The sequence below is a fragment of the Podarcis raffonei genome, chromosome 8, assembly GCF_027172205.1.
Source record: "Podarcis raffonei isolate rPodRaf1 chromosome 8, rPodRaf1.pri, whole genome shotgun sequence".
In the NCBI taxonomy this organism is placed as follows: domain Eukaryota; kingdom Metazoa; phylum Chordata; class Lepidosauria; order Squamata; family Lacertidae; genus Podarcis; species Podarcis raffonei.
In genome coordinates, this window is record NC_070609.1 from 40,838,415 (window position 1) to 40,862,637 (window position 24,223).

Sequence of the window (24,223 nt, forward strand, 5' to 3'; positions counted from 1 at the left end):
ATATTCCTGCATTGCAGGGGGTTGGACTAGATGATCCATGGGGTCGCTTCAAATTCTATCATTCTATCCTTTCAAGTAAACCAGCACAATAATGACAAAAATCAATTAAGACTGTAAAATCATAATTCCTCCTGAACTAAAAAAAGTCTTCAGTAGGTGCCAGAAGTTCAGCAGGCCTGCTTGACCTCAGCTGAAAGGAAGTTCCAGGAAACTGGGTCTACAGTACTGAATGCATGGTTCCTGATGACTGCAAGCCATGCATCTGAACTATGGGAGTACCACTAGAAAATCTCTCAAAGACCTCAGTGATCGGGCAGGAATATTATGCACAGCATGGTTACTTTTTGGAGACACAGCTATGTGGGCACAGGTCTTCATGGCAAGGTGGAATCAGATCAAACTCTCCTTCTGATTGTAGAGCTTGATCTATTTAATTTTTACCCTCCAGGGGGCTCTGAACATTTGGATTTGAGCAACACCATCACAAAAGCAGAGGTTTGTGATAGACTTGTTCATGTTGTCAGAACTGTGCAGGGAGCTGGTGTCACATCAACACTTTTCACAAATGAAGCTGTGCACACTGTGTTTCAAATGATAAATGTGCCACTTAGACATATGAATTGGGCCATCTGGGCTATTCCTGGGCAACCTTTTCTGCAGGATACGTAATAAGCACAGAGGATGACATTGGAAGCAAAATGTATTAGAAACAGATTTCTGCTTCCTGCAAATCAAAGTGTTTGTTTGTTTAATTGGAGATGGAGAAACAAGTTTCTAGCCCTTATGGCTATGAAGATACACTTAACAGTATTTAGGCAGGGCATGCTGAAACATCAGAACCCAGAAAAGTAGCTGAAATAATTTTCAGTGGTTGAGAGGGAGGCATCAGTGCCCTAACTAGCTCCTTCCTATTAATACCTGTCAGGGGCTCAGGAGCAGAAGCACAGGGGAGAGAGGAAATGGAGAGCGAAGGGGAAGAATCTGAGGGCAGCGTAGGGGAGTATGACAGCGACCCGAGAGATTCCATGAGCTTCTCCAGCGAATCAGAAGATTCCCAGAAGGGGGCGCCGATGGTCAGGGCAAGGGGGGTCCCAGGGGGGACGCAACAGAAACAAGGGGCCAGCGGGGACTCCTCTACAAGAAGTGCGTCTGCTTCCTAGACGACATCCTGATGTTCTCGGAATCGCAGGAGGCTCACGAGGGGGACGTCAAGGAGGTCCTGCAGAGACTACGGGAGCACAGACTTTACGCCAAACTGGAGAAGTGCCAGTTTGACATGACGGAGGTGGATTTCCTGGGCTACAAGCTGTCCGACAAGGGACTCGCCATGGACAGCACCAAGGTCCGCTCGGTGTTGGACTGGAAGAGCCCGCGCAATCGGAAGGAGGTCCAGAAGTTCGCCGGCTTCGCCAACTTTTATCGCAAGTTCATCAAGGGATTCACGATGGAGACGGCGGCCATCACGGACACCCTCAGCTCCAAGAAGAAGAAGTTCACCTGGACGGACCAGGCGGAGCAGTCCTTTCGGAGACTCAAGCGTCTCTTCGCGTCCGAAGAACAGCTGCTACACGTAAACCCCAGCAAACCAATGAGGGTTGAAACAGACGCCTCGGACAGAGCGGTGGGGGCGGTCCTGTTGCAGCAAGATCCGCAAGGGGACTGGAGGCCATGCGCATTCTACTCCAGGAAACTCAGCAAGTCGGAACAGAACTACACCATCTGGGACAGGGAGTTGCTGGCCATTCATGCAGCCTTCAAGGCGTGGCGGCACTTCCTCATCGGAGCCAGACACACAGTGCAGGTCCGCACGGACCATAAGAACCTGGAGTACTGGCGCACGGCGCGGTTCCTGAACCAGAGACACATCCGCTGGGCGGAGTTCTTTGCGGATTTCGATTTCCGGATAGAATACATCCCGGGAGACAACAACGTCATGGCGGATGCACTATCCAGGAAGCCGCAGTATCTCGAGGAAGCGGCACCGGTGGCGGCCAAACACATTTTCGCACCGAAAGCGTGGGCGTGCGCTTCAGCCACCGTGGACCTGGACGCGGTCCGTAGCGCGCTGCAGACGGATTCGTTCGCACAATCCAAGATGGAGGAGGTGCGAAGAGGCACAGCGAAGGACGACGAGTTCCAGATACGCGACGGACTGCTCATCCGCAAAGGGGCTCTCTACGTACTGGGAGACGACCTCCGCGCGAAAGTCCTGCAGCAGTTACACGACGCGCCCAGCGCTGGGCACTTCGGCAAGGACAAGACGGCGGAATTAGTAACCAGAGACTTTTGGTGGCCCAAGATGAGGGGAGAAGTCGCGGATTACGTCTCTAGGTGTGACACATGCCAAAGGGCCAAACCAGTAAACAGGAAGCCGGCGGGACTGCTGGAACCGCTACAGACGCCGCTCGAGCCGTGGGAGAAAGTGGCCCTGGACTTTGTCATGGATCTGCCCAGCTCGCGAGGCAAAACAGCGGTACTCGTGGTCGTAGACCTGTTCACCAAGATGGCGCACTTCATTCCTTGCGTGAAGGTGGCCACAGCGGAACAGACCGCCAAGCTGTTCATAGACCACGTGTTCAAAGTTCACGTGTTCAAAGTCCATCCTGTCCGACCGGGGTCGCCAATTCATCTCGAGCTTCTGGCAGAAGCTGCTGGGCATCCTGAACGTCAAGATCAACATAGCGTCGGCACGACACCCGCAGACCAACGGACAAGCGGAGAGGGTCAACGCCATCATGCAGCAGTACCTGCAATGCTACGCGAATCAACAGCCCTCAACCTGGGTGGACTACCTACCGCTGGCCGAGTTTGCCTACAACAACACGAAGCACGGGTCTACAGGGGTGCTTCGCCAACAATGGGCGGCATCCCAGAACCTTCCCGGGGTTAGAGACGAAGGGGGAGGGGGAGCCACGGGGAGCAGAGCACTTAGCAGCAGAGTTACAGGAGGTCCACGAGCAACTCCGAAGGCACTTGGAACTAGCAAAACACGCCTACAAAATGCAGGCAGACAGGCACAGGAGAGTCGGGGAAGACATCCAGGTGGGGGACTGGGTCTGGTTAGCAGCCCAGGCAGTGCCGGCCAGAACGTTAGCTAAGAAGAAGCTCAGACACAAGCAGCTGGGGCCTTACCAAGTCGCGGCACAAATCAATCCAGTGGCCTTCCGGTTGACACTCCTGGAGGGCTCCAGAATGCACCCGGTCTTTCATAGGTCAGTGCTCACACCCTACAAGGAACCCCACAGGTTTCAGGCGCCAGGGAACGCACCAGACCCACTCAGCAAATCGCCAACAGGGGAGGGGTCACCGAGGGCGGCGCCACTCAACGAGGTCACGGAGATTTTAGACTTGAGATGGGGGGAAGAGGGAGTTGAATATCTCCTCGCCAGGGAAGGTACCCCGGCCAGCGCCAACAGGTGGGTACCGTACTATGCCGTGGAGGAGCACTACCTCAAAGACGAGTTCCATGCACTCTTCCCACACAGACCTATGCCGGCAGATTATTTCGACGACTGTCTTTTCACACCCACACTTTCAGCCAGTACCTTCCAGGGGTTCTCATCAGCTGAGGAAACGCGCCAGAAACAAGCTCCCCGGAGGGATCACTCTCGGGGTTTGTCACAGACCGCTCTTATTGGTGGGACAATCAACCGGAGGTGGGGTGGAGCAGGGAACTGCTGAGGGGGCCCTTACACGCAGCATCACCCGAGGTAACAGGGGGAGGGAAGGACATGGACGTGTTGGGGGAGGATCCTGGGTTCGAGCACAACTGCAGAGAGATGGAAGCAGAGGAGATCAACGTCGACGAGCCCATTGCAGGCTGGCCGGATCCCGCTGGCCGGCTGCACACCAGAGGGAAAGAACGGTATCCCGCACTCACCCCCACAGCACTGGAGCACCCGGAACCCGCACCCGAAGAGGGGGAGGGGGGAAGGGGGGGCTTCGAGGGGGGGATGGATGTCAGGGGCTCAGGAGCAGAAGCACAGGGGAGAGAGGAAATGGAGAGCGAAGGGGAAGAATCTGAGGGCAGCGTAGGGGAGTATGACAGTGACCCGAGAGATTCCATGAGCTTCTCCAGCGAATCAGAAGATTCCCAGAAGGGGGTGCCGATGGTCAGGGCAAGGGGGGTCCCAGGGGGGACGCACCAGAAACAAGGGGCCAGCGGGGACTCCCAAAGCAGCAGCGGGAGATCAGGACCAGCTTCCCCACCAGAGCGTAGTGGGGGGGAAGAGTCCCATGTGTCAGGACCAGCGTCTCCTCCAGCGGGAAGAGAAGATGAGTCAGGGCTGACCACGCCTCTATCGGAGAGTGGGGGAACGGAGGGGAGGTCAGGTCCAGCTAGCCTCCCCGAAGGGGGAAGCAGTGACAGGAGCAGTGTAACGGTCAGGAGGAAGGTTGCCGGCTGGGCGCGCGCGCCAAGTTCGAATGTACAGGCGCGCGGGACAGCAGAAAACCTGGATTGGGAACCAGGTCCTAAAGCCTGCCGGGGGCAGGGGGAAGACTCAGGGGACTCAGCGTCAGAAGAGTCTAGGAAGGGCGAGACCCCGACGGACAGGCGGAACCAGAGGAGGAAAGAGCAAAGGAAGAGGTGGAGCAAGGCTAGAGTCTTAAACTGGTCTCTGGGGGGAGGAGATTCAGATGGAGCTTCAGCGGTCTAGAGTTTGAGACGTAGAGCTGCACGCTGCGGCTGTGAAAGCGAAACTGAACTTCAATAAAGACTTTCGTACATAACAACGAACCGGCGTTGGTCCTTTGTGAGCTGGGACCTCGGGCAGCTCTGACAATACCCAAACAAGAATAAATAATACAGATCAGTTTTTTAAATAAATTATGCAAAAAAGAGTGACTATGCCAATGTTCATTCTGCATCGAAAGGGCAAAATTATCTTGGGCAAAATGTCTTGGTATGTGCAATGCAACATCTGACCATGATATAATCAAGAAAGCCTTTCACAAATGAGGTGGTGGAGATAAAAATGAGCTTTAGCACTATGGAGCCATAGCAACAATTGCCTTCCAATGTGTCTTCCTTCACCATCCTCTTACCTTTATTATCCATCACTGCTAAATAGACTTACTTCACACATGGACATATCTTTCCATAAGACATTACTACACTTCATACATAGTGAAAGCAGATATGTGTCCTGTTCCACAAAGGACAGCACTTACTTTGAAGGGTTTTGCGGTCCAAGTCCAGTTTAAAAATAAAGAACCCTAAGAAGAAAGATAGACTGGGAGGGTTTGAAGTTACCTGTCAAGTGTGAGCATCTGGCCCACCAGTCACTTGGCCAGTATCTTCCCCATATTGTACTTCTGTTGAATTTACAGCGATTCTAAATTTGTTCCTATACATATGCACGTCAGCATCCTCTTTTGGGGCAGGGTTTAAGTGGCTCCCTTACTTTCAGCTGTAAACTACAGTTAAATCTCAGCCTGTAGCAGCTTTAGGTGCCACCCCTCCATAAAACGTTAGAAACATCTCAGAAAGCTGTCACTCTGAAGCCACAATTATGAGCAAAGGTGGTGATGAGGAATGGACAGCTCCTGTGAGTACCATTAATGTCACATACAGAATGGGTCTGCTTCCCCCACCCCTTTCCCCCCATCCCTTTTGAGATGAATCTGCCTGTGCAAGGAATTTCTGGACACTGCTGCATTTCTCTTGTTTCTTCCTTTGCTGATAGCACTTCCTCCCTGCCCCATGTCACACGTTGGTTGTTGAGTGAGAAGTGGAGAAGTTCTCCATGCGGATCCTCACCATCTTCTTTGCAGGGGGCGGCTGAAGGAGGCCCTTGCATGTGAAGACTTGCCGGCAGGCTGTGCGGAAATTCTCCGACAAGAAAGCGTAGATGATGGGGTTGATGCAAGAGTTCCCATAGGCTAAGCAGTGTGCGATGATGCGAAAGGTGAAGGAGATATCGTTCAGGGGGAACTTCCCAAACTCAGCCCACATAGTGATGATGTGGTGCGGGAGCCAGGAGATCAGAAAGACAGCAACCACCAGCAGCACTGTTTGAGCTGTCTAGAAGGCAAAAGCAAACAAAGGTTTTGAAATTTTAATAGTGTGTTTTGTTAGTTGTATAGCCTGCCCTGGGACCTTAGAGTGAAGGGTGTGTAATTATAACAACAACAACAACAACAACAACAACAACAACAACAACAACAACAACAACACAGAATGTGGTCTGGCTATTATAAATTATTGCTACCAACTAAAACAGATATGGCTGACTTTGGGGGATGCAAATCAGCCTTCCCCAAGCTAGTGCCCTCCAGATGTTTTTGGCTGCAACTACCTTCAGCCTTGAGGGACGCGGGTGGCGCTGTGGTGTAAGCCACAGAGCCTAGGGCTTGCCGATCAGAAGGTCGGCAGTTCGAATCCCCGTGACTGGGTGAGTTCCTGTTGTTTGGTCCCAGCTCCTGCCCACCTAGCAGTTCGAAAGCACGTCAAAGTGCAAGTAGATAAATAGGTACTGCTCCGGCGGGAAGGTAAACGGCGTTTCCGTGCGCTGCTCTGGTTCGCCAGAAGCAGCTTAGTCATGCTGGCCACATGACCCGGAAGCTGTCTGCGGACAAACGCCGGCTCCCTCAGCCTATAGAGCGAGATGAGTGCGCAACCCCAGAGTCGTCCGTGACTGGACCTAATGGTCAGGGGTACCTTTACTGTCAGTCTCAACCTCAGCCAGCATGGCCGGTGGTCGAGGATGATAGGAGTTGTAGTCCAAACCATCTGGAGGGAATTGAAGTGGGGAAGGCAGGCGCAAAATGTTAATGTTGCTTCCACACATGTTTAATTTGCACAGCAGTGTAGGTTGGATAGTCTTTTACACTTTTATCATATTTTTTTTATTTCTAGAACCTGCCTCCCAAAATTCTGTTCCCCTCTCCCCATCCTACTTATAGCACAGTGAGACAATAACAGAAATAGAACACAGTAAATTTGCAAGAGGCATTTAACAAACCATTTGTACAAAACAAAGACAACCTCCACTTATAACCAATTACAAAAGAGAACGTTATAAAGAGGCGGTACTGAGAAATGGTCAGAAGATGCTAGAATAATCATCAATCTGGATAGCCTTATCACCATCTGGAACACATTAAATGGAAAATAGCTGCAATTAACTGCTGAACTTGGTCAATGGGGGGGCTAATCCTCTTAGCTGTTTTGAACAATCTAACAACCCATTAATTAGCTTCTTTCCCAATTAGCTTCGTGCCCAAAAGAAAGAAGTGTCTTTGTTTTCCCTTTGGATTCAGTGTGGGGTGGAGGGAAATAGTGTTTGCTAATAGCCAGAGGTCTAAGAACACAGCACTGCAGGCACAGAGCTGTGACACCACCACAGGCAAGTCATTCCCTTTGTACATATACCTGCAGGGGCTCATGCATGGGCAGAAGATAAACATCCAGGGCTTGGCTCTAAAACTTTATTTCCCATTAGCAAAACATAACTGTAAACATGTGATTGAATTAGGCTGGCGGGAGATGACTGCCAAGAAGTTTCTGGCTGGCAAGGGAATTATTGGAGTGCTGGAATGCTGCTGCTTTGGGATTCATACAGCCTGCACGCTTGTTTTCCTACCTGCTCAACCTGTCTATTTATAAACCTAAGAAAGCACCAGATGTCTCCAGTTGTAGTCACGTCCTGCCTGCGTGTGGAATAATGAACTAGATGGGCCTTTGGTCTGATTTTGCAGGGCTGTTTTTATTTTATAAGGTCTATCAGCGGCTACTAGCCACGGTCAGAGGCAATAGGCATTATGCTTCTGAACGCCTGTTACTGGGATTCACTTGTGGGGAAAGGGCTGTTGTGCACAGGTCCTTCTTACGAGCTCCCTGGTTGGTCACTGCGAGAACAGGATTCTGGGTTGGAAACACAGGAAGTTGCCATATATATACCAACACAGACTGACTGATCCATCTGGCTCAGTACTGCCTGCACTGACTGGAAGCAACTCTCCTGGATTTCAGATGGGGGTCTCCAAGCCCTGCCTGGAGAAGTCAGGGGAAAAAAAGATGCCTGATGCACTTATGTTCTTAGCCAATGCCCTCATAAATAAAGCCCCACTGAGTTCAGTGAAGCTCACTTGCAGGTAATCAGGCAAAGAATTGCAGTCACTCTGATCCTAACAGATTGGCTATTATTTCATGCTTCCTTTAGTGGTTTGTGGCCCTGGGTGTGTATGTTTTTGTGTGTGACAGTGATGATGGCCTGCACTTCCACTCCACCATTAGCAGGCCCTGATTTGGATTTTACAGGATTTATCAATTACAGAGGATTGAGGTGTAGTCCCTGGGAGGGATGACGGTGGTAAATCAAGGTGGGATGGACTTTGTGGTTAAAAACAAAAAACCTTAGGCATGTTCCTATGGACATTCGCTGGGTGTGAAATTTCATCCACTGACCCCTATGGAGTTTTGACAGCCCTGCTCAACATCCTGGTATAGTCTGCATTGCCCTTTTAGCACTGGCTTCTGTCGGCTGCCTGAGTGTAATCTCAATTTGAGTCATCATTCAAACATCACTGCAAAAGTGCAAACCTCACATGGGCTAAAGTGCTGTTGGAAATGCATCCTAATCATGTTGCTTTGGTTACCTGTGTTTGGCTCAGAGAACACAGCCATTTGGAGCTGCGTAGATGTTCGACAGCACATTTTGGTAATTCTGGAAAATAATTACAAAGCAGCTTGTGGAGTGGAGGCAGGGAAGGTGAAACACACGTGAAGAAAGGGCACTCTCTGTTAGAGAACCTGCAGCTGCTCTTAAGAGCCCAGGAAGAGCCCTGCTGGATTTGGCAAAGACCCATTGAGTCCAACATCTGCTCTCACAATAAGAGGCAACCAATTGCCTATGGGAAGCCTGCTAGTAAGACTTGAATAAAGCAGCGATCTCTCCCATGTGGAAATGGGAAGAACTAAACTTAAGACTGGAAAAAGGAGAAACTGATAAAGATGAATTGCAAAAAAAGAAGAAAAAGGAGAAACAGGAGAAACGGAGAGACACTGAAATTGACTGATTCACCCATCCCTGTCCACACATGCACAGGTGGCAGCAAGCAGAGAGAGAGAGAGAGAGAGAGAATAGGAGAAGGCACCCTTTGCTATTGGGCAGGGTCGGCAATGGAAGAGGCGGTGCTCATTCTCTACAAAGAAGAGTGTAAACATACTTACAAAATGTTATGGAGCAATCTGCCACAAAACTGAGACCAAAACTCAAATATCTGTGCTGAATGTGCTCTCTCTCTCTCTCTCTCCTTCCCCCCTTCCCACCTCATCTATACCAGAATAATAGGTGGCAAAGTCTGTAATCATATTATGGAATGTAATATCACTAGAGAGCTAATGGACAGAGGAAGGTAGAGCAAGGAAGAATATCTCAGCAGAAGATGCTCCAAATGGGGAAATGATTTTTAGATTCAATCCAAACCAATTAATTCAACTTCTGCCAGTCTTGTAGTAGCCCAAAAATGTAAGAGCTGCAGAGGAAGAGCTGCATTGCAAAGACCAACCACTCTTGTTTAAAAGTGCCACCAGCCAGTCCAAAGTATAAGAATCATATGCTGCTCATGGGAATGGGATCACAGTTCACATTCATCATTTTGAGTCACCCCTCTAAGAGCGCTCCAAGAAAGTTTGTTGTTCCCACTTGTTGCAGATGGGAAGCAGATGCTAAAGAGCTGCCCTCTGGCAAAAGCTGCCATCTAACCTCCCCTCAACATTTTGCAGATGGCAATGGGGATACTCTGGGAGGACTTGTGACTCACAAGGATGGATGAATCTGCCAGTTTCCATTTCTCCAAGTTTCTCATTTCCATTTCAGCATAGGTTGCAATTTTTAAAAAGTCCTCACAAAAATGTATCAGCATTTTAGTGTGCATTTCTCCTAACATACACATTTTTGAAAGCAATTTCCCCTAATATAATGCCTTTGTGTCTGTTATTGCCAGCAATATATGCATTATGTACATGTGCACATTGTAAGTCCATGTGTTGGTAACCTCAAGGCTGGAGTACTGTAATATGCTGTATGTGGGGCTGCCCTAGGGCCTGGTTCAGAAGCTCCAGCGGGAGCAGAATGCAGTGGCCGGACTACTGATGGGAGCACAACATGGCTAACAACATGGGACATCATTGTTAAAGCATCTGCAATGGCTGCCCATTTGCTACCAAGCCAGGTTCAGAGTCCTTGTATTAATTTGACCCCTAAGGCACCAAGGGCATTTCTCCAGGAGCATTTTGGGCAATTTAAAATGGAGGACTGTAGCTATCTATTGTTGCCCCAAGACCACAGCACCAATGTCAGCGCCCACCATTAGCTGCTAGCCACCACAATGGCTATGTTATGTTCTCCCTCCACTGTTGGGGGCAGTATGCCTTTGAACAGCAGTTGCTGGGAATTGCTATTATGCTTGTGTTCTGTTTGTTGGCTTCCCATAAGCAAAGGGTTCGGCCACTGTGAGAACATGATGCTGAATTAAATGGCCTGATCCAGTAGGTTATTCTTGTGAACTAATGCAGAGTTTTCCAAATTCGGGTTGCCAGCTGTTTTTGGACTACTGTTCCCATCATCCCTGACCACTGGTCCTGATGGCTAGGGATGATGGGTGTTGTAGTTCAAAACCAGTGGGAGACCCAATTTTGGGAAACCCTGGTCTAATGTCTGTAGGCAGCCCTGCACAGTTCTTCTGCCAAAGGAGAGAAGAGTCACTGGCTATTCTGGCTTGAAAGAGGATGCTATATGGGACTATACGGTCTGAGTTATGATCCTGAAAACAGAAGAACAGCACAGGCAATATGGCTCACATCCAGGATTTATTCTCTCCCCCTTGATACACAAGTTAATCCCCTCATTTTTCCTCCTTGAAAGCTGTTTGAATGTTTAAAGCCAGGCATTGAAAGAACACAGCCTCTGCGACGAATGGAGAATGATGTGTAAGTTCTATGTATGTGGCAAAGTACAAGACAGTTCCATCCTTCTGTTGTATTCAGTGGAGGCCTTCCTACAGGGGTGAATGGGGCATTGCCCTGCCATGCTGTCTGCCCCATGGGTGTAGTCAGGGGGGGCAGGGGGCAGCTGCCCCCCCCCAGATCAAGTAAAACAATAGAAATACTTAACTAATTGATCATGTCAGTTCTGCCCCCACCCAACAAAAATCCTGGCTACACCCATGGCCTGCCCACAACCTGCTTCCCACTTACTGTTTTCTTACACCCAGGGGGTAGTGCTGCCTGTTAGCTTTCTCCTCCTTATTCTCCTTATTCTGAAGTTTTTCATCCCTTCAGAAAGGTCTACAGCACCTGAAGAATTCAACAATTTTTTTTAAAAATATGCATGTTTCCTTCTCTGCTAGAAGAGGAGAAATGTGCAGAGGCTAGAGAAAGAACTGTGTGTGGTGGGGTGTCCTATTTGCCATCCTTTAGACCCCCTAAGAAATTCCAATCAAAGCAAATCTGCTGTAGCCTGGAACTAGGTGTGTGGGACACAGCTGGAAGCAGCCTGAGCAAGCTCTGTCAACATTGACACCTGCCCATAAAAGTAAGCCTAGAGATATAGGTGGTGCCAGCATCTTGCAGGAACTCTTCTTATTACAGTGGTACCTTGGGTTACAGACACTTCAGGTTACAGACTCCGCTAACCCAGAAATAGTACCTCGGGTTAAGAACTTTGCTTCAGGATGAGAACAGAAATGGCGTGGCGGTGGGAGGCCCCATTAGCTAAAGTGGTACCTCAGGTTAAGAACAGTTTCAGGTTAAGAACGGACATCTGGAATGAATTAAGTTCTTAACCCGAGGTACCACTGTATGAGTTTTTGGCATTGATCTGTGAATTTGTTTGAGCCCTGAGTGAGAGCCAGGGTGGATGGGTGGAGTCGAGTGAGAGCTAGGAGGCTGAGAGGTGTTGCATGGGAAATGGTGTCAGAAAGGCAAGGAATTGATATCAGTACAGATATAGTCTAAAGAAATAGAAAAGATAATCAAACTTTAAAGATAACTCATCACCAAACCACAAGGATATATTTTGCCTATAATCTGGCAGGTTTTTATCTACTCTGGAGAACAGATACTACTATTCCTGCAAATGACAAGACAATAGCCATTTTTTAATTTCCCATCATAGTGAATGAAGCTTCATTTTGTCCAAAGTGGTTTCTGCTGGGTAGCTCAGTTGGTAGAGCATGAGACTCTTAATCTCAGGGTTGTGAGTCCCTTGTTGGGCAAAATACTCCTGCATTGCAGCAGGTTGGACTAGATGGCCCTCGTGGTCCCTTCCAGCTCTAGAATTCTAAGATTCGGACCCCAAGCCAAATTAGGGAGTCTCCAAAATACTTCAGACCAAAGCAAGGTGTTTTCCGACATGCTGAATTAGGATCCAAACCAAATCTTGTGACAGGTGCCCACCCCTGCTCTGCACCTTTTCCTGCCTCTTCAGGCCACTCATTTGAGGTGGGTGGGGGGTCTGCTCCCCCGCTTGTGAACTTAAATGTATTCCAACTTTAGATGTCATTTCGACAGAACAAGATAAATGTCTCTGGAGTTTTACATTTGTACAGCTTCCAAAGGTCACCTGGATGAAGAGACAAGCGTCTGCTACAATTTATTAATAACATCAGAATCAGAATCAATCACATACATAATTGGGAAGGAAACAGACCAAAACCACAAGCCATAGTCACGCATCTAAATAGTGATCTGGCTGACAGCACTGCAAAAGTATATCCTTCTGATGGAGCATGATAGAATAATTTTACAGGGCTCTGTGATCAGTTATACTTTAGTGCTGGGGCAGGCAATATTTTGCTTGCTAATGTTCCCTGGTAATTGGATGTTGTTTTCTTTTAATTTACCTTTCTTTTGGATCTCTCTGACTTCTTGGAAATATTCTTCACCTTCTTTTGAAGATGGCGTATAACCTAAGGAAAGGAAGGAAGAAACTTGCTTTATTGCACAATAGATGTTTCTTATTCTGTTGCATCAGGGGTGTGGGGTACCCTAGGTCAGGGTGGGGGGAAGTGCAGCCCTCTGGCCGTTTCTTGTGAGCTCCTGGGACTCTCACCAGGTCACCTCGCACCAACCCTGTGCTCTCCTCAGGTGACTTTGCCTGGCCAGAATGTGGTGGTATTAATTTACTCATACCACGAAACGGCTAAAAAATAGTTTTGAAAACAGTACCGAAAAACCAGCTAAAGATAGGTTGAAAACAATGCATAAGGCAGAGCCCTTTTCACCTAGCTGGAAAAGTTAGGTGAAACAAAAATGTTTTCAATTGTTTCCATAAGGACAAAAAAAGAGAGTGCCTGTCATATCTCCACAGGGTTGTTGTTCCACAAAACAGGGGTAGCCACACTGAAAGCCAGTCTTGGAAAGGGATTGGTCCACCTGGAGCAACCCAGAGTTGTCAAAAGTGTGTTTTGTGGAGGGTGGGCAGAGGATATTAAACATGTGGTCAGGGGAGGGGGAGGGGGAAGGAGATCATGCAAGCAGAGACTTTCTGCCAGCACCTTCTCCTTCCCCCGCCCTCCTCCCTGTCCAACTGTATGAAATATCCCTATAAAAGGCTCCTCATGGCTATGAAAGTCCCCTGATTTAGTTCAGGGCTTAGGTTGGATCAGGCATGGAAAGATCCAGTCCAAATTGGGACCCGATCAGAATTGCCAAATTGGGCCTTGAACCAAATTTGGCCTGCCATCCAGCTAACAATGCCCTTTCCCAGAGCACACCATTCCGTCCCACCTCCATTTTTACACATGCAACCCAACATTTCCCAGCAGTCACCTGTGCCCTCCATCCTTCCTACCTTAGTTTCCCTCCCATTGCCAGCCAAAAATATATTTTGTACTTCTATGAAGCTCAAGGTCTCCACAAGGTTGCTGCTATCTCCCTCTTCAGCATGAATGAAGCTGCATTTGCTACAGAAGGATGAGGGTCAGAAGGTGAGTGTCAAACTCAGTGTGGCCTTGGTCACATGGTTGGCCGCTGCATAGCTGGTTTTCAGAACCAAACCGGTGGCACTGCGGAAGGGCCAGACTATGGAGTGTGCAGGAAGCACAGGGTTCAACCCTTCGCTCCCAGCCATGGCCCCTGCCAGAATCAGATCTGTCCCTCTCCCACATTGATTCATTTATCTAGGCTTATATGCAATTTGTACATAATCAATTTAGTTTGTTTTTAAATGTTGAGTAGAAATGATTCACATGATGTATTGCCTCTGTTGCAATAGCCCCTGAAGACAGCTTTTAAACAATAATTGGCTGAAATACGTTGGGCTGTTTGGAAAACAAAACCCATGTTTTCAGCATCTTAAGACACATTGTTTTCTGCTTTGGGGTTCATTTTGGAAGCTCTCTGCTATTTGCGTTTCTCATGACATTGATGCAATCCCAGGGGTGGGCAATTGGATCTGGTTGGTGGGTCAGATTATTACATCCCCCAGCACCCCCCCACACCCCATGAGCCAATTTTAACAGGTGGCCATGGTAGTAGTCCAGTCTGGGAGTGACAAGTGCATGGATAACTGAAGTGAGATCTGACCTTGTTATTAGCAATGGGGAAAAGTGGTCTTTTGAGTTGAGTTTACTAGGGGAGTGTGATGGACTAAAATTGTGACTGACATATTTCGGTGGCACCATTCAACTCAACAATTGGACTCAGCCATTCGACTCCATTCAAGGGTGACTGTGTTTTGTTTCATATATTGTGTCAGATAGTGTTTATTTGACAGATTCTGCTTTGAATGTGTTCTGGATTGAATTTCTCCCCCTTCTCTATCCATGGCTACTAGCTGGGATGACTATATGCTAGCTTCACGTTTGGAAGCAATATTCCTTTGTGGATGAGACTAGGCATAATGCTCATTGGGTGAATGCAAATAACACACACTTTTATTGTTATGAAAACAGCAGCCTTTCTGAAGCTGCTCTCTGGATTTCAGTTGAATCTTCCACTGACGCTAATGTGGAATGCACAAAAATGCTTTGGAAAGGTGATTGATCATTGCCTGACCATAGCAAGGAGAGAAAGTATTCACATTGCCTTCTCAGTGGTGCTGAGGTTGTTCAGGCTCCCCCAGAGCAGCTGTTTACATAACAAAATCCACATGACTTAATTGCATTCATGTAATTAACATGAGATTCCAGTCTGGCCCTGATTTGCCAGTTGCCAGGGAACAACAAGAGGATAAGCCCATTGCCCCGATGTTCTCCTTGCAGGCTTTGCCCAGGTATCAGGCAAAGCCCCTGTGGGGAAGAGAATGCTGGACCAGTTAAGTCTCTGGTCTGATCCAGCTTCTTGGGTTCTTACGTGTCAGGTGCAGGTATATAAATGGAACAAAGTGGATATGCAGATGGGTAAAGCATGTCTTGTAAAAACAGGAATGGTTCTGTCTCCTTGGATATTCAAATAATGTTGTGTACTGGCTTCTATTTATATCTTTATATTAGAGAGCTCTTGCTTCTCATCTATGATCTCTAAGAGGCACAGCCAGTCTCAGCAGGTGTGTGTTGCTAAGTACAGTGGTGGGCGGGCACCCAGCTTGTGTCGTCTACTTAGCTTTTGTACGGGATCTCTGACAGCCACCAACTGGAACCAAGTGCAGAGATAACCAATATGGCGCCCTCCAGATGTTGTTGGACTCTGCCTTCTATCAATCCCAGCCAGCAGGACCATTGGTCAGGGATGCTGAGAGCTGGAATCAAAGTCCAGCAACATGCATCTGGAGGGCACCACATGGACTTCCCCTCCACACTGGCTCAGTGCAGCAGACGTACACTCACAGCTGAAGAAGGACAAAGATACCTCTGAGCATTATGCTCAGCCCAGGGATTCATTCTTGTGATCTACTTACTGCAGGTTTCAAAAAGATCTAGCAGTAGATCCCAGCCTGCTTTTTGCCTACCCAAGGCTTAGTAGATCATTACACAGGAAGGTGCCTGTCAGTGAGTCACACCACTGGTCCATCTAGCTCAGTATTGTCTATACCAGGGATGGGGAACCTCATTCCCAAGGGCCAAATGTGGCCTAACAAGCCTCTCTGTCTGGTCCTCCAAACCCTCCTGAGGATACCCCCTACCCCTCACCTTCCCAGGCTGCCCCCTTCGCTGACTCTGCTTTGCACCTTGGGGGTTCTTGCCTGGCCGGAATGTGTCCTTGAACTCTGATGAGACCTTTTGCTTCCCTGAATGGAGGATGATATGTTTTTTGTGATATAGTGGTATATAAATATATCTGTAAATAATAAATAGATAAAGAGGGGAACGTGCAGAAACTAAGCTGCTGTGCAAAGGTGGCATTTGCATTCATTGCTCTGCCTACTTTTGTTTCTGGCCCTGCCCGCCACTGGCATGTGGCCCTCGGAAGGTTGCCCAGAAGGAAATGTGGCCCTTGGGCTGAAAAAGTTCCCTCACCTTTGTCTGCACGGACTGGCAGCAGCTCTCTGGAGTTTCAGGCAGAGGACCTTCCCAGTCTTACCTGGAAATATCAGGGACTGAACCTGAGACCTTCTTCATGCAAACCAAGCAGATGCCGTCCCCTGAGCTATGGCCCTTCCCCTCGACAGAGATTTTTTCTTTTTACATAGCTGCTTGTAAACAAATGTCTATTATTTACTTTCAGGTAAATAATTTCTGCATAAAGGTTTTGCTTTTATTTAACTCCATTCCAGGATCAAGATAAGGTACGTTAGACTCACTGGAGATTTTATTTTTATGATTTTAAAGAATGACATTAAGAGGGGGGGAATTCATGCAGTGCACCAACAAAATTTAGATTAACCTTTTGAAAACGCAGTTACAGCAAGCACTGTAACCAAGCAATGAGTGTGCTTAACCATTAATGCTAGGAGACTTTACGTACTTAAGCCAATTAATTAAAAGAAAATCCATCATGTATACCTCTTGCTGGCATACTCACACAAAGCAATGAGGCAGAAGGCAATCAAACTACTCCCAAGCAGCCACGCTACAGAATTTTTTGCTTGGAAGGAAACGTACATTCATTGGCTCCAGCCACCTGCCTGTCCCAAAGCAAGACTGATTCCTTTGATAGAGCCACATCTTCTCTGCAGTGTTGGCACCTGAGGTGGGTTCACAGTGGAACAATATGCTCCTGCACATTAGTTTGCTGTATTACCCTCATAACAACCTGGGAGGTAGCTTAGGCCACTCCCAGTGACTTGTCCAAGGCTTCCTAACTGAATGGGGATTTGAACATGGGTCTCCAAAGTCCTGATCTAACAACTACACCAGTCTAACTCTTTGTCACAGTTTTTCCGCTCCTGCTCTTCGCTTTGCTGAATGTTGCTGCTTATCATTTTGCTCATCTTTGCACCTGGCCCAGCACCAAGAGTCAGCATAACTGGGTATCTGCGGAGAGTCCACACAACGACAAGTCACCTTCCCCTTGGACCTGTTGCAGTGAGGAGGTGGAGCCACTCAGGAGGGTGGAAATGACTCACCAGGGGGAGCATAGCTGCTGCGCCAGCTTCCCAGCAGATGGGTCACTGCTACTAACTGAAAGGAAGGCAGTACTGAGCAAGGTGAATCAATGGTCTGACTCGCTATAAGGCAGCTTCCTAGGTTTCTATAGGTTCCTAGGTTTCTATAGGTTGCATTCAATGAACAGGCTTCCTACCCTTGAAGTAGAGCAGGGGTCAGCAAACTTTTTCAGAAGGGCCAGAACACTGTCCCTCAGACTATGTGGTGGACCTTGAGTGGTACCTCGGGTTAAGTACTTAATTCGTTCCGGAGGTCCGTTCTTAACCTGAAACTGTTCTTAACCTGAAGCACCACTTTAGTTAATGGGGCCTCCCGCTGCCGGAGCACAATTTCTGTTCTCATCCTGAAGCAAAGTTCTTAACCTGAAGCACTATTTCTGGGTTAGCAGAGTCTGTAACCTGAAGCGTATGTAACCCGAGGTACCACTGTAATTTTTTTTGGGGGGGTGGGTGGGAATGAACGAATTCCTATGCCCCACAAATAACCCAGAGATGCATTTTAAATAAAAGAACACATTCTACTCATGTAAAAACACGCTGATTCCTGGACCATCCGCGGGCTAGATCTGACCCCCGGGCCTTAGTTTACCTACCCATGAAATAGACGATGCCTTCAAACAGAGGACTGTCTTCTGTAAAGCAGGACACACAACCACCTGAGAAAAGGCGGGCAGGTGTTGAACTAGTCTCATGACTGAGCAAGTATGTAGAATAGGACCTGTCATGGTTCAGGAATAGGGGTGGGGTTCATAAAGCCAAGTAGGCATGTGGGTACATTCTGGATTTGACTCAAGCCTAATGCTTCACAAGATCTGCACAGGTGTGCATTAAAGGGGAAAGAAAGCCAACTCTTATTGTCTTCAGTTCAATTAGTTTGCTGCGTTAGCATTACCCGGGCTGGGTGGATTATTCGAGGTAGTCCCAGCTTCTGTGGGAGACAAATCTGACTCAATACCTGTCATGAAAAGGACATTTTGTTGGGGATCAAGTCCATTAGACCTGACCTTCTGTATTTTGTGATAGTGGCACTCCCTGAGTCCCTGGTGCCCCACAGGAAGGGAAAGGAGGAAATTCCCAAGATCTAAGCTGGAGGCGAATAAAAGAAATGAGGAAAGGAGGCGAGATAAGTTTAGGACTGTACTCTTGTGGGAAGGGAGCTATTCTCACTCCATTCCTGTCTCTCTCACCCAGAAGGCTTCCACCTTCCTCTGCCCTTAATATACATGTCTCCAGCCACACCTGTCTCAGAGACAAGCTAGAGCATAGTGGCCCAGAAGCGAATGCAAGGGCTGCTTTCCCTTCTGGGCATTGTCAGAGAGGGCCAATAGAGAGACAATAGTGGGCAGATCAATAAATATATTTTACCTTCGTACATATTATATTCCCTGTGGTCTTTCCAAAACTTATTTATAAACTATGTAGCGATTTGTGTAACCAGGTCTTGTCCCCAAAAAATTACACAAGGATGATCATAGCTATTCCTCTCCTTGGAAAGGCTTTCTTTGCCCAGACACACTAAGTGCTAATGTAATCCACTTGCTTGATAGAATTTGATGCGAGCAATTTCACTGCTCCAACTATTACCTGCAGAAGAAAATGATATTCTGCAAAGGATCTCTGTCTGAATTTTGCTCAGAAAGAAAACACATTAAAAAGTAGGACTGCAAAGTTTAATCAATTCAGAAACTTTGAATCAGCTGAAATGGTGTCCCTAAATTATCATGCAAGATGGTAGGCACACACACACACACACACACACACACACACACACTCTTACACACACACTTTGTACAAGGTAAACTAAACATCATAGAATCATAGAGTTGGAAGAGACCACAAGGGCCATCGAGTCCAATCATGTACCATAAGATACAGCCTTCTGATGACACACTTGTACATCACCTAAAAATAAAGGGAGCACACTTCTTGCTTCAGAACTACTATCTTATTCATATGCAAATGGAATGAAAACTCATATGATGATTCAATTAAAATGTTTGTAACTGATTCACGAGGCCTTTTTTTTAAAAAAAAAACCACAACACCACAAACTGATGTGGTAATGTGAAGAACTGTGCTTAAGATTGGGGGGAAGGAGAGAAATTGAAAGAAATTGAAATATTCACACATCCTAACTGGGACAAATGGTCTAAGAGTGGTAATTGAGGAGCCTTGGAGAGAATATGTGGCACAGGGGTTATGGGGGGAGACAAATACACTTTGAGTTTCTCTCACACTCTCTCTCTTAAAAATGTTTTAAATACTGTACACAGACCTTCCATTACAAACAGTCACAAACAAACAACATTTATCTCATCATAGAACAACACAGGCTTTCCTGCAATCATTGTTAAAGGTGGCTCCCAGACATTGGAACTCCCTGCCCCTTGAAGTACACCTGGACCCAGCTATTTCATAAAAAAGGAAAAGGTGTATATTCTTTTGCCCAGGTTTTGGGAAGGTGAAATGATGGCTTATTTTCTGCGTATGATTTTATTGGTGGGCAGTTGTTTTAATGGTTTACTGCCTGTTGTGTTTTATTGTTTTGTAACTCATACTGTTACCTTTGGTGAAGGTTGGGTAATAAATATGCTAAAATAAAATAAATAATGTTGGAAGTAGCATCCTCTTGTGAGGTGCAAGAACAGTAGGCAGAATTTTGTGTGTGACTTTTTGCTAATGCTAGCAGCTGGAGAGACAAATAGTATGTCTTGCTCTGGGCAGGATCCAAAGATGAGTTTGGGGCTTTCCTGGAAACTGAATGGGGAAGGAAGACCTGTGGAGTATTAATGCCATGAGTCCCTCCATCCTATACTCTGGTTGTATATATGGGTTAAAAAAAATACATATATCCTAAAGACACCACAGTTTCCACTGACCTTTATTCAAAAGAAACCAAACCCACACAGGGAATTCTGAAATGAGTGCAGAAATTGCCTCTATTCACAAATTTGCAAGTCCTCGGGACTGGATTAACTTCATTCAAGTGCAAGGGGGCAATTGCTGGCATCCTATGCTTTGCGGCGGGGGGCTATTAGGTTGTTGTTTTTGGTTTTATTATGTATTTTGGGGTTTTATATCTTGATTTTATTCTGCGAATCGCCCCGAGACCCCCGGGTATAGGGCAGTATATAAATTTTTAACAACAACAATATCAAAACTGTGCATATCTGTTGCTAAACCTACCTACCTGAGTGTAAGCCCCATTAGGCCTTCCTTATGAGTTGCCCTGGGGTGGTATTCAGTCTAGTTCTACTGAAAGTAGTAGGTCATTCAAGTTAATAGGCATATTAACTTAGGTTCAGTCACTTCAGTCAGTCTGCTCTGAGAAGGAGTTATTTGATTAGGATTTGCTTCATTGCAGGCATGTTGTGCTGTCCAAAGCATCCTGAGATTGGGACTTAAACATTTGAGTAAACAAACTGGACTACGGCTGCTGTCCTAAACTGACTTACATAGGAGTAACCCCCTTTAAATTCAATGGCACTTACTTCTGTAGGATCCTGTCCTACTAAGACTACCTTTCTGCACTTTACCCCCAGTATCTCAAGGCTCTCTTTAGCCCCTCAAAGCAATGAGGCAGGTCCGTTTGTTCTGTTTTGCATAGGATTTCAGGGATGTTGTGTTGTCCAAATCACATCCAAGGTCGGGAGTTACTTTTGAGTAAACATACAACAACAACAACAACAACTGCAATTCCAAATCCGGGAGTAAGCACGCATAACAAGCCACAATCCGATCTGTTGTTGTTGTTGTTGTTGTTGTTGTTTTTTCCAATGGCAGGTGTTTATGTAGATAATGCTAATAATACTGCCCTGTTTCCTTTTCAAATTGGCTGTACAGGCAACGTGCATCATGAGACAATTGTCTAGCATGCAATTAAACTAGTCATAATAATCGTGGAAGAATAGGAATATGAGTAAGAAAAATAAGAATATGAGTAAGAAAAATAAATCCCCTCTGGAGAGCTACAGGGTGGGGCAAACTATTTGCCTGAATCCTAACTATGTCTACTTAAAAGTAAGTCCCTTGGAGATCAGTGGAGGTTTACTCTCAGGTAACCCTTTGGACATTTGGTCCCCCCCCCCGACTTAGGGAATAACCTCTGTCTAAGTAATGCATGTGGCACATGTAACCTTACAGCACTAATCCTCAACATGTCCACTCAGAGAGAAATCCCACTGAATGAATGGGGAAGTGAGAGAGCATGAAAAGGGAGAAAGACCTTCTTTTGGTAGATGCACATCAGGAGGAAATGGACAACAATTCACACCCCTAACTGCAGCTCTGTTCCCCCACCCCCAGCAATCCAAGGCTTCAACAGCCATAGAGATCCACTAGAAGAGCACCAGCAGCTAGACTGGTGTAGCACTAGTAGCCCAGGAGTAGCACCAGTTAGGGGTTACCTACCAATATTAGAGTTAAGGTGTAGGTCCCAGCTCCTGAGCATGGCCAAATCTCTATGGGGAGGGCTGTGCACAGGACATGGGGAGAATGAACATAGAGATGCAGCAAAATTTGGGGGAGGGATTTGGTGGCAAGGGGTCACCTTTGGGGGCCACACTGAAGGCATCTGAGGCTAGGGATTGGCCCTCAGGCCATGGGTGGTCCACATGTGCAGTAAGAACCACCTTTCTCCTTAGACCACCATCCGTAATTTAGCATTTGCTGCAAGAACCCCAGAAAGTGTCCACCCATGAACACAATCCATTTGATGCTCATCACTGTCCTAGGGGACTTGGAAAGGGAGATGAAAAAGGGAAATCTTAGCGCTTGTATTTGGCTAAAGCAAAAATGAATGTAGAAAATAACGGGAGCCAAGGCAGTCTACAAGAGAGAACAAAGCAGAAAAAGAGCAAGAGCAGGAAGAAGAACATTTCTGGAAAGAAAGCAGTGAGGTGTTCTGCCAGATATCTAAGGGAGGAGAGACCTGCACATGGTTGATGGAGAGAAAGTATGAAGATGACCATGAGAAAAAGTGCAAAAATGGAGACAATGCTCCCCCTTCTTAATCTCAGATTTTCAGGAGGTCTAGCAACATAGCTAACTTCAAACATGCTGGGATTGCCAGTGGTGCAGTTTACGTGGTCTTAGACCTAATAATCTTACGCAGGCTGTCAAAAGAAGTTCTGGGATCAAGTAGTTGTGGTTTAAACTAAGCCACAGAGAAGAAGTCTGTGGCAGCATTCCAAAACCTGTTGCCAACCACCCATCTCCATCCCCTCTTGCCCCGACACCCACCTTGGCATAGCAGCAGGTGATGAGCACCAGAGGTAGCAGGTAACCCACCACCAGAATGGTAACTTTGTAGACCTGCTTGGCTGCAGGGTTGTCTGCCCAATGCTCCCAGCAGAAGGAGCTGTTGGGTGCCTGCCGGTGGCCTCTCATGAGGGCCTGGTGCTGAGCCACCGGGATGGCGATGAGCAGAGACAGGAGCCAGATGACCCCCACGCCCAGGGTGGCGTTGCGCTTGCTGCGGATGCAGAGCGAGCGCTTGGCGTGCACCACGGCGATGTACCTGTCCACCGACATGGCCACCAAGGTGAAGATGCTGACCAGCATGGTGGTCATGACCAGGTAGTGGACCCACTTGCAGAAGAAGGCACCGAAGACCCACTCAGGCAGGGAGTAGATGGTGGCCTGGAAGGGGACGCAGAAGACGAGGAAAGAGCAGTCTGCAATGCTCAGGTTGAGGATGAAGATGTTGGTGGCACTGCGTGATGGGCGCCCACCTGGCCGGAGATGGCCAAGCACCACCAGGACCAGCATATTCCCCACCATGCCCAGGAGGAAGATCACCCCAAACAACACAGGCACAATCACCGTCTCTGGGCCACTTCCAGATACGCTTGGCCAGGAAAGGGAGGCGTTGGCCTGTTCGAACCCAAAGTCATGGCTGCAAACGGTAGCATTGCTCACAGCTTCTTCCATGGAGCCAGGTCACTTGATGGGATGCCCCCCCCACCCTTTTAAGGGAGAGAACTACCTTTCCTTGGACCCTCCAGGAAAAAGAGGGTGTCTGTGTGTTTTGTCTGGAGGTTTGGGAGTTCTTGGACCCTGGGGCAAAGGCTTCTCCTCCAGGATGGAGACCTGTTGGATCCCGAATGCTCTCTCTTCAGATACCTTCTCCAGTGTGGTGGTGGTCAACGTCAGTGATGCCCCACGAAAGGGTGTGCGGCTAGACAGGCAGCTGGATGAGAATCTTCTGGGTTTAGTCTTTGCTTGTCACTGGAAGCCAAAGGTCAGCAGCAGGAGGAGACAGCGTGTGAGAGAGAAAGAGCTGAAGAGACCTCTGCGCTTGAGAGGCTGTTGCCTTAAGCCTCTTCCAAAGATCTGCGGCTGAAGTGTTGTGAGCCTAGGCTGAGAGTGGCAGACTGAGCCCTTTCCAGCTCCTCCTCCCTTTGCTTTGTAGTCAGAGGGAGGGGAGAGGGCTGACAGCTAAGCAGATGAAGTGCTGGTATAGTGGGTGTTTCTACCAGGGTAATCCAAAGTATTGCCTTTCCCCCAATTTACCAAAATCTACAGTGCAAATTAAAAACATGTTCTAGGGGTGGGGCAGAAATTCAATTTACAGGTGAAGCTTTTTGCATTTTCCAGAGCCATACGCAAACCTAAACACAGCTGTTCTTTGAAATTTGCATTTCTCTGAACGTTGCAATGCAGTTCTCTAGCCATATATATAAAAATGCATATACTAGGGCTAAGTGTGCATAAAAATGCATATATCAGCA

At 47.5% G+C, this 24,223-nt stretch overlaps 1 protein-coding gene across 1 annotated transcript; it reads right to left on the reverse strand.

Moving 5' to 3' along the window:
- Positions 1 to 5,585: 5,585 nt before the first annotated feature.
- LOC128419149 (galanin receptor type 1-like) lies at positions 5,586 to 24,152 on the reverse strand. Its single transcript, XM_053399541.1, has 3 exons — positions 22,734 to 24,152; positions 12,850 to 12,915; positions 5,586 to 6,025 (listed from the first exon to the last, which is right to left on the reverse strand). The coding sequence occupies exons 1-3, from the start codon at positions 23,421 to 23,423 to the stop codon at positions 5,708 to 5,710; spliced, it is 1,074 nt and encodes a 357-aa protein (XP_053255516.1). The 5' UTR covers positions 23,424 to 24,152; the 3' UTR covers positions 5,586 to 5,707.
- Positions 24,153 to 24,223: the final 71 nt, after the last annotated feature.

Coding starts and splice junctions, on each gene's coding strand:
- LOC128419149 (XM_053399541.1), bottom strand. CDS start 23,423: ATGGAAGAAGCTGTGAGCAATGCTACCGTTTGCAGCCATGACTTTGGG. Junction 12,916..22,733: donor TCACCTGCTGCTATGCCAAG/GTGGGTGTCGGG, acceptor TCCTTTCCTTAG/GTTATACGCCATCTTCAAAA. Junction 6,026..12,849: donor CAGAGAGATCCAAAAGAAAG/GTAAATTAAAAG, acceptor TTTGCCTTCTAG/ACAGCTCAAACAGTGCTGCT.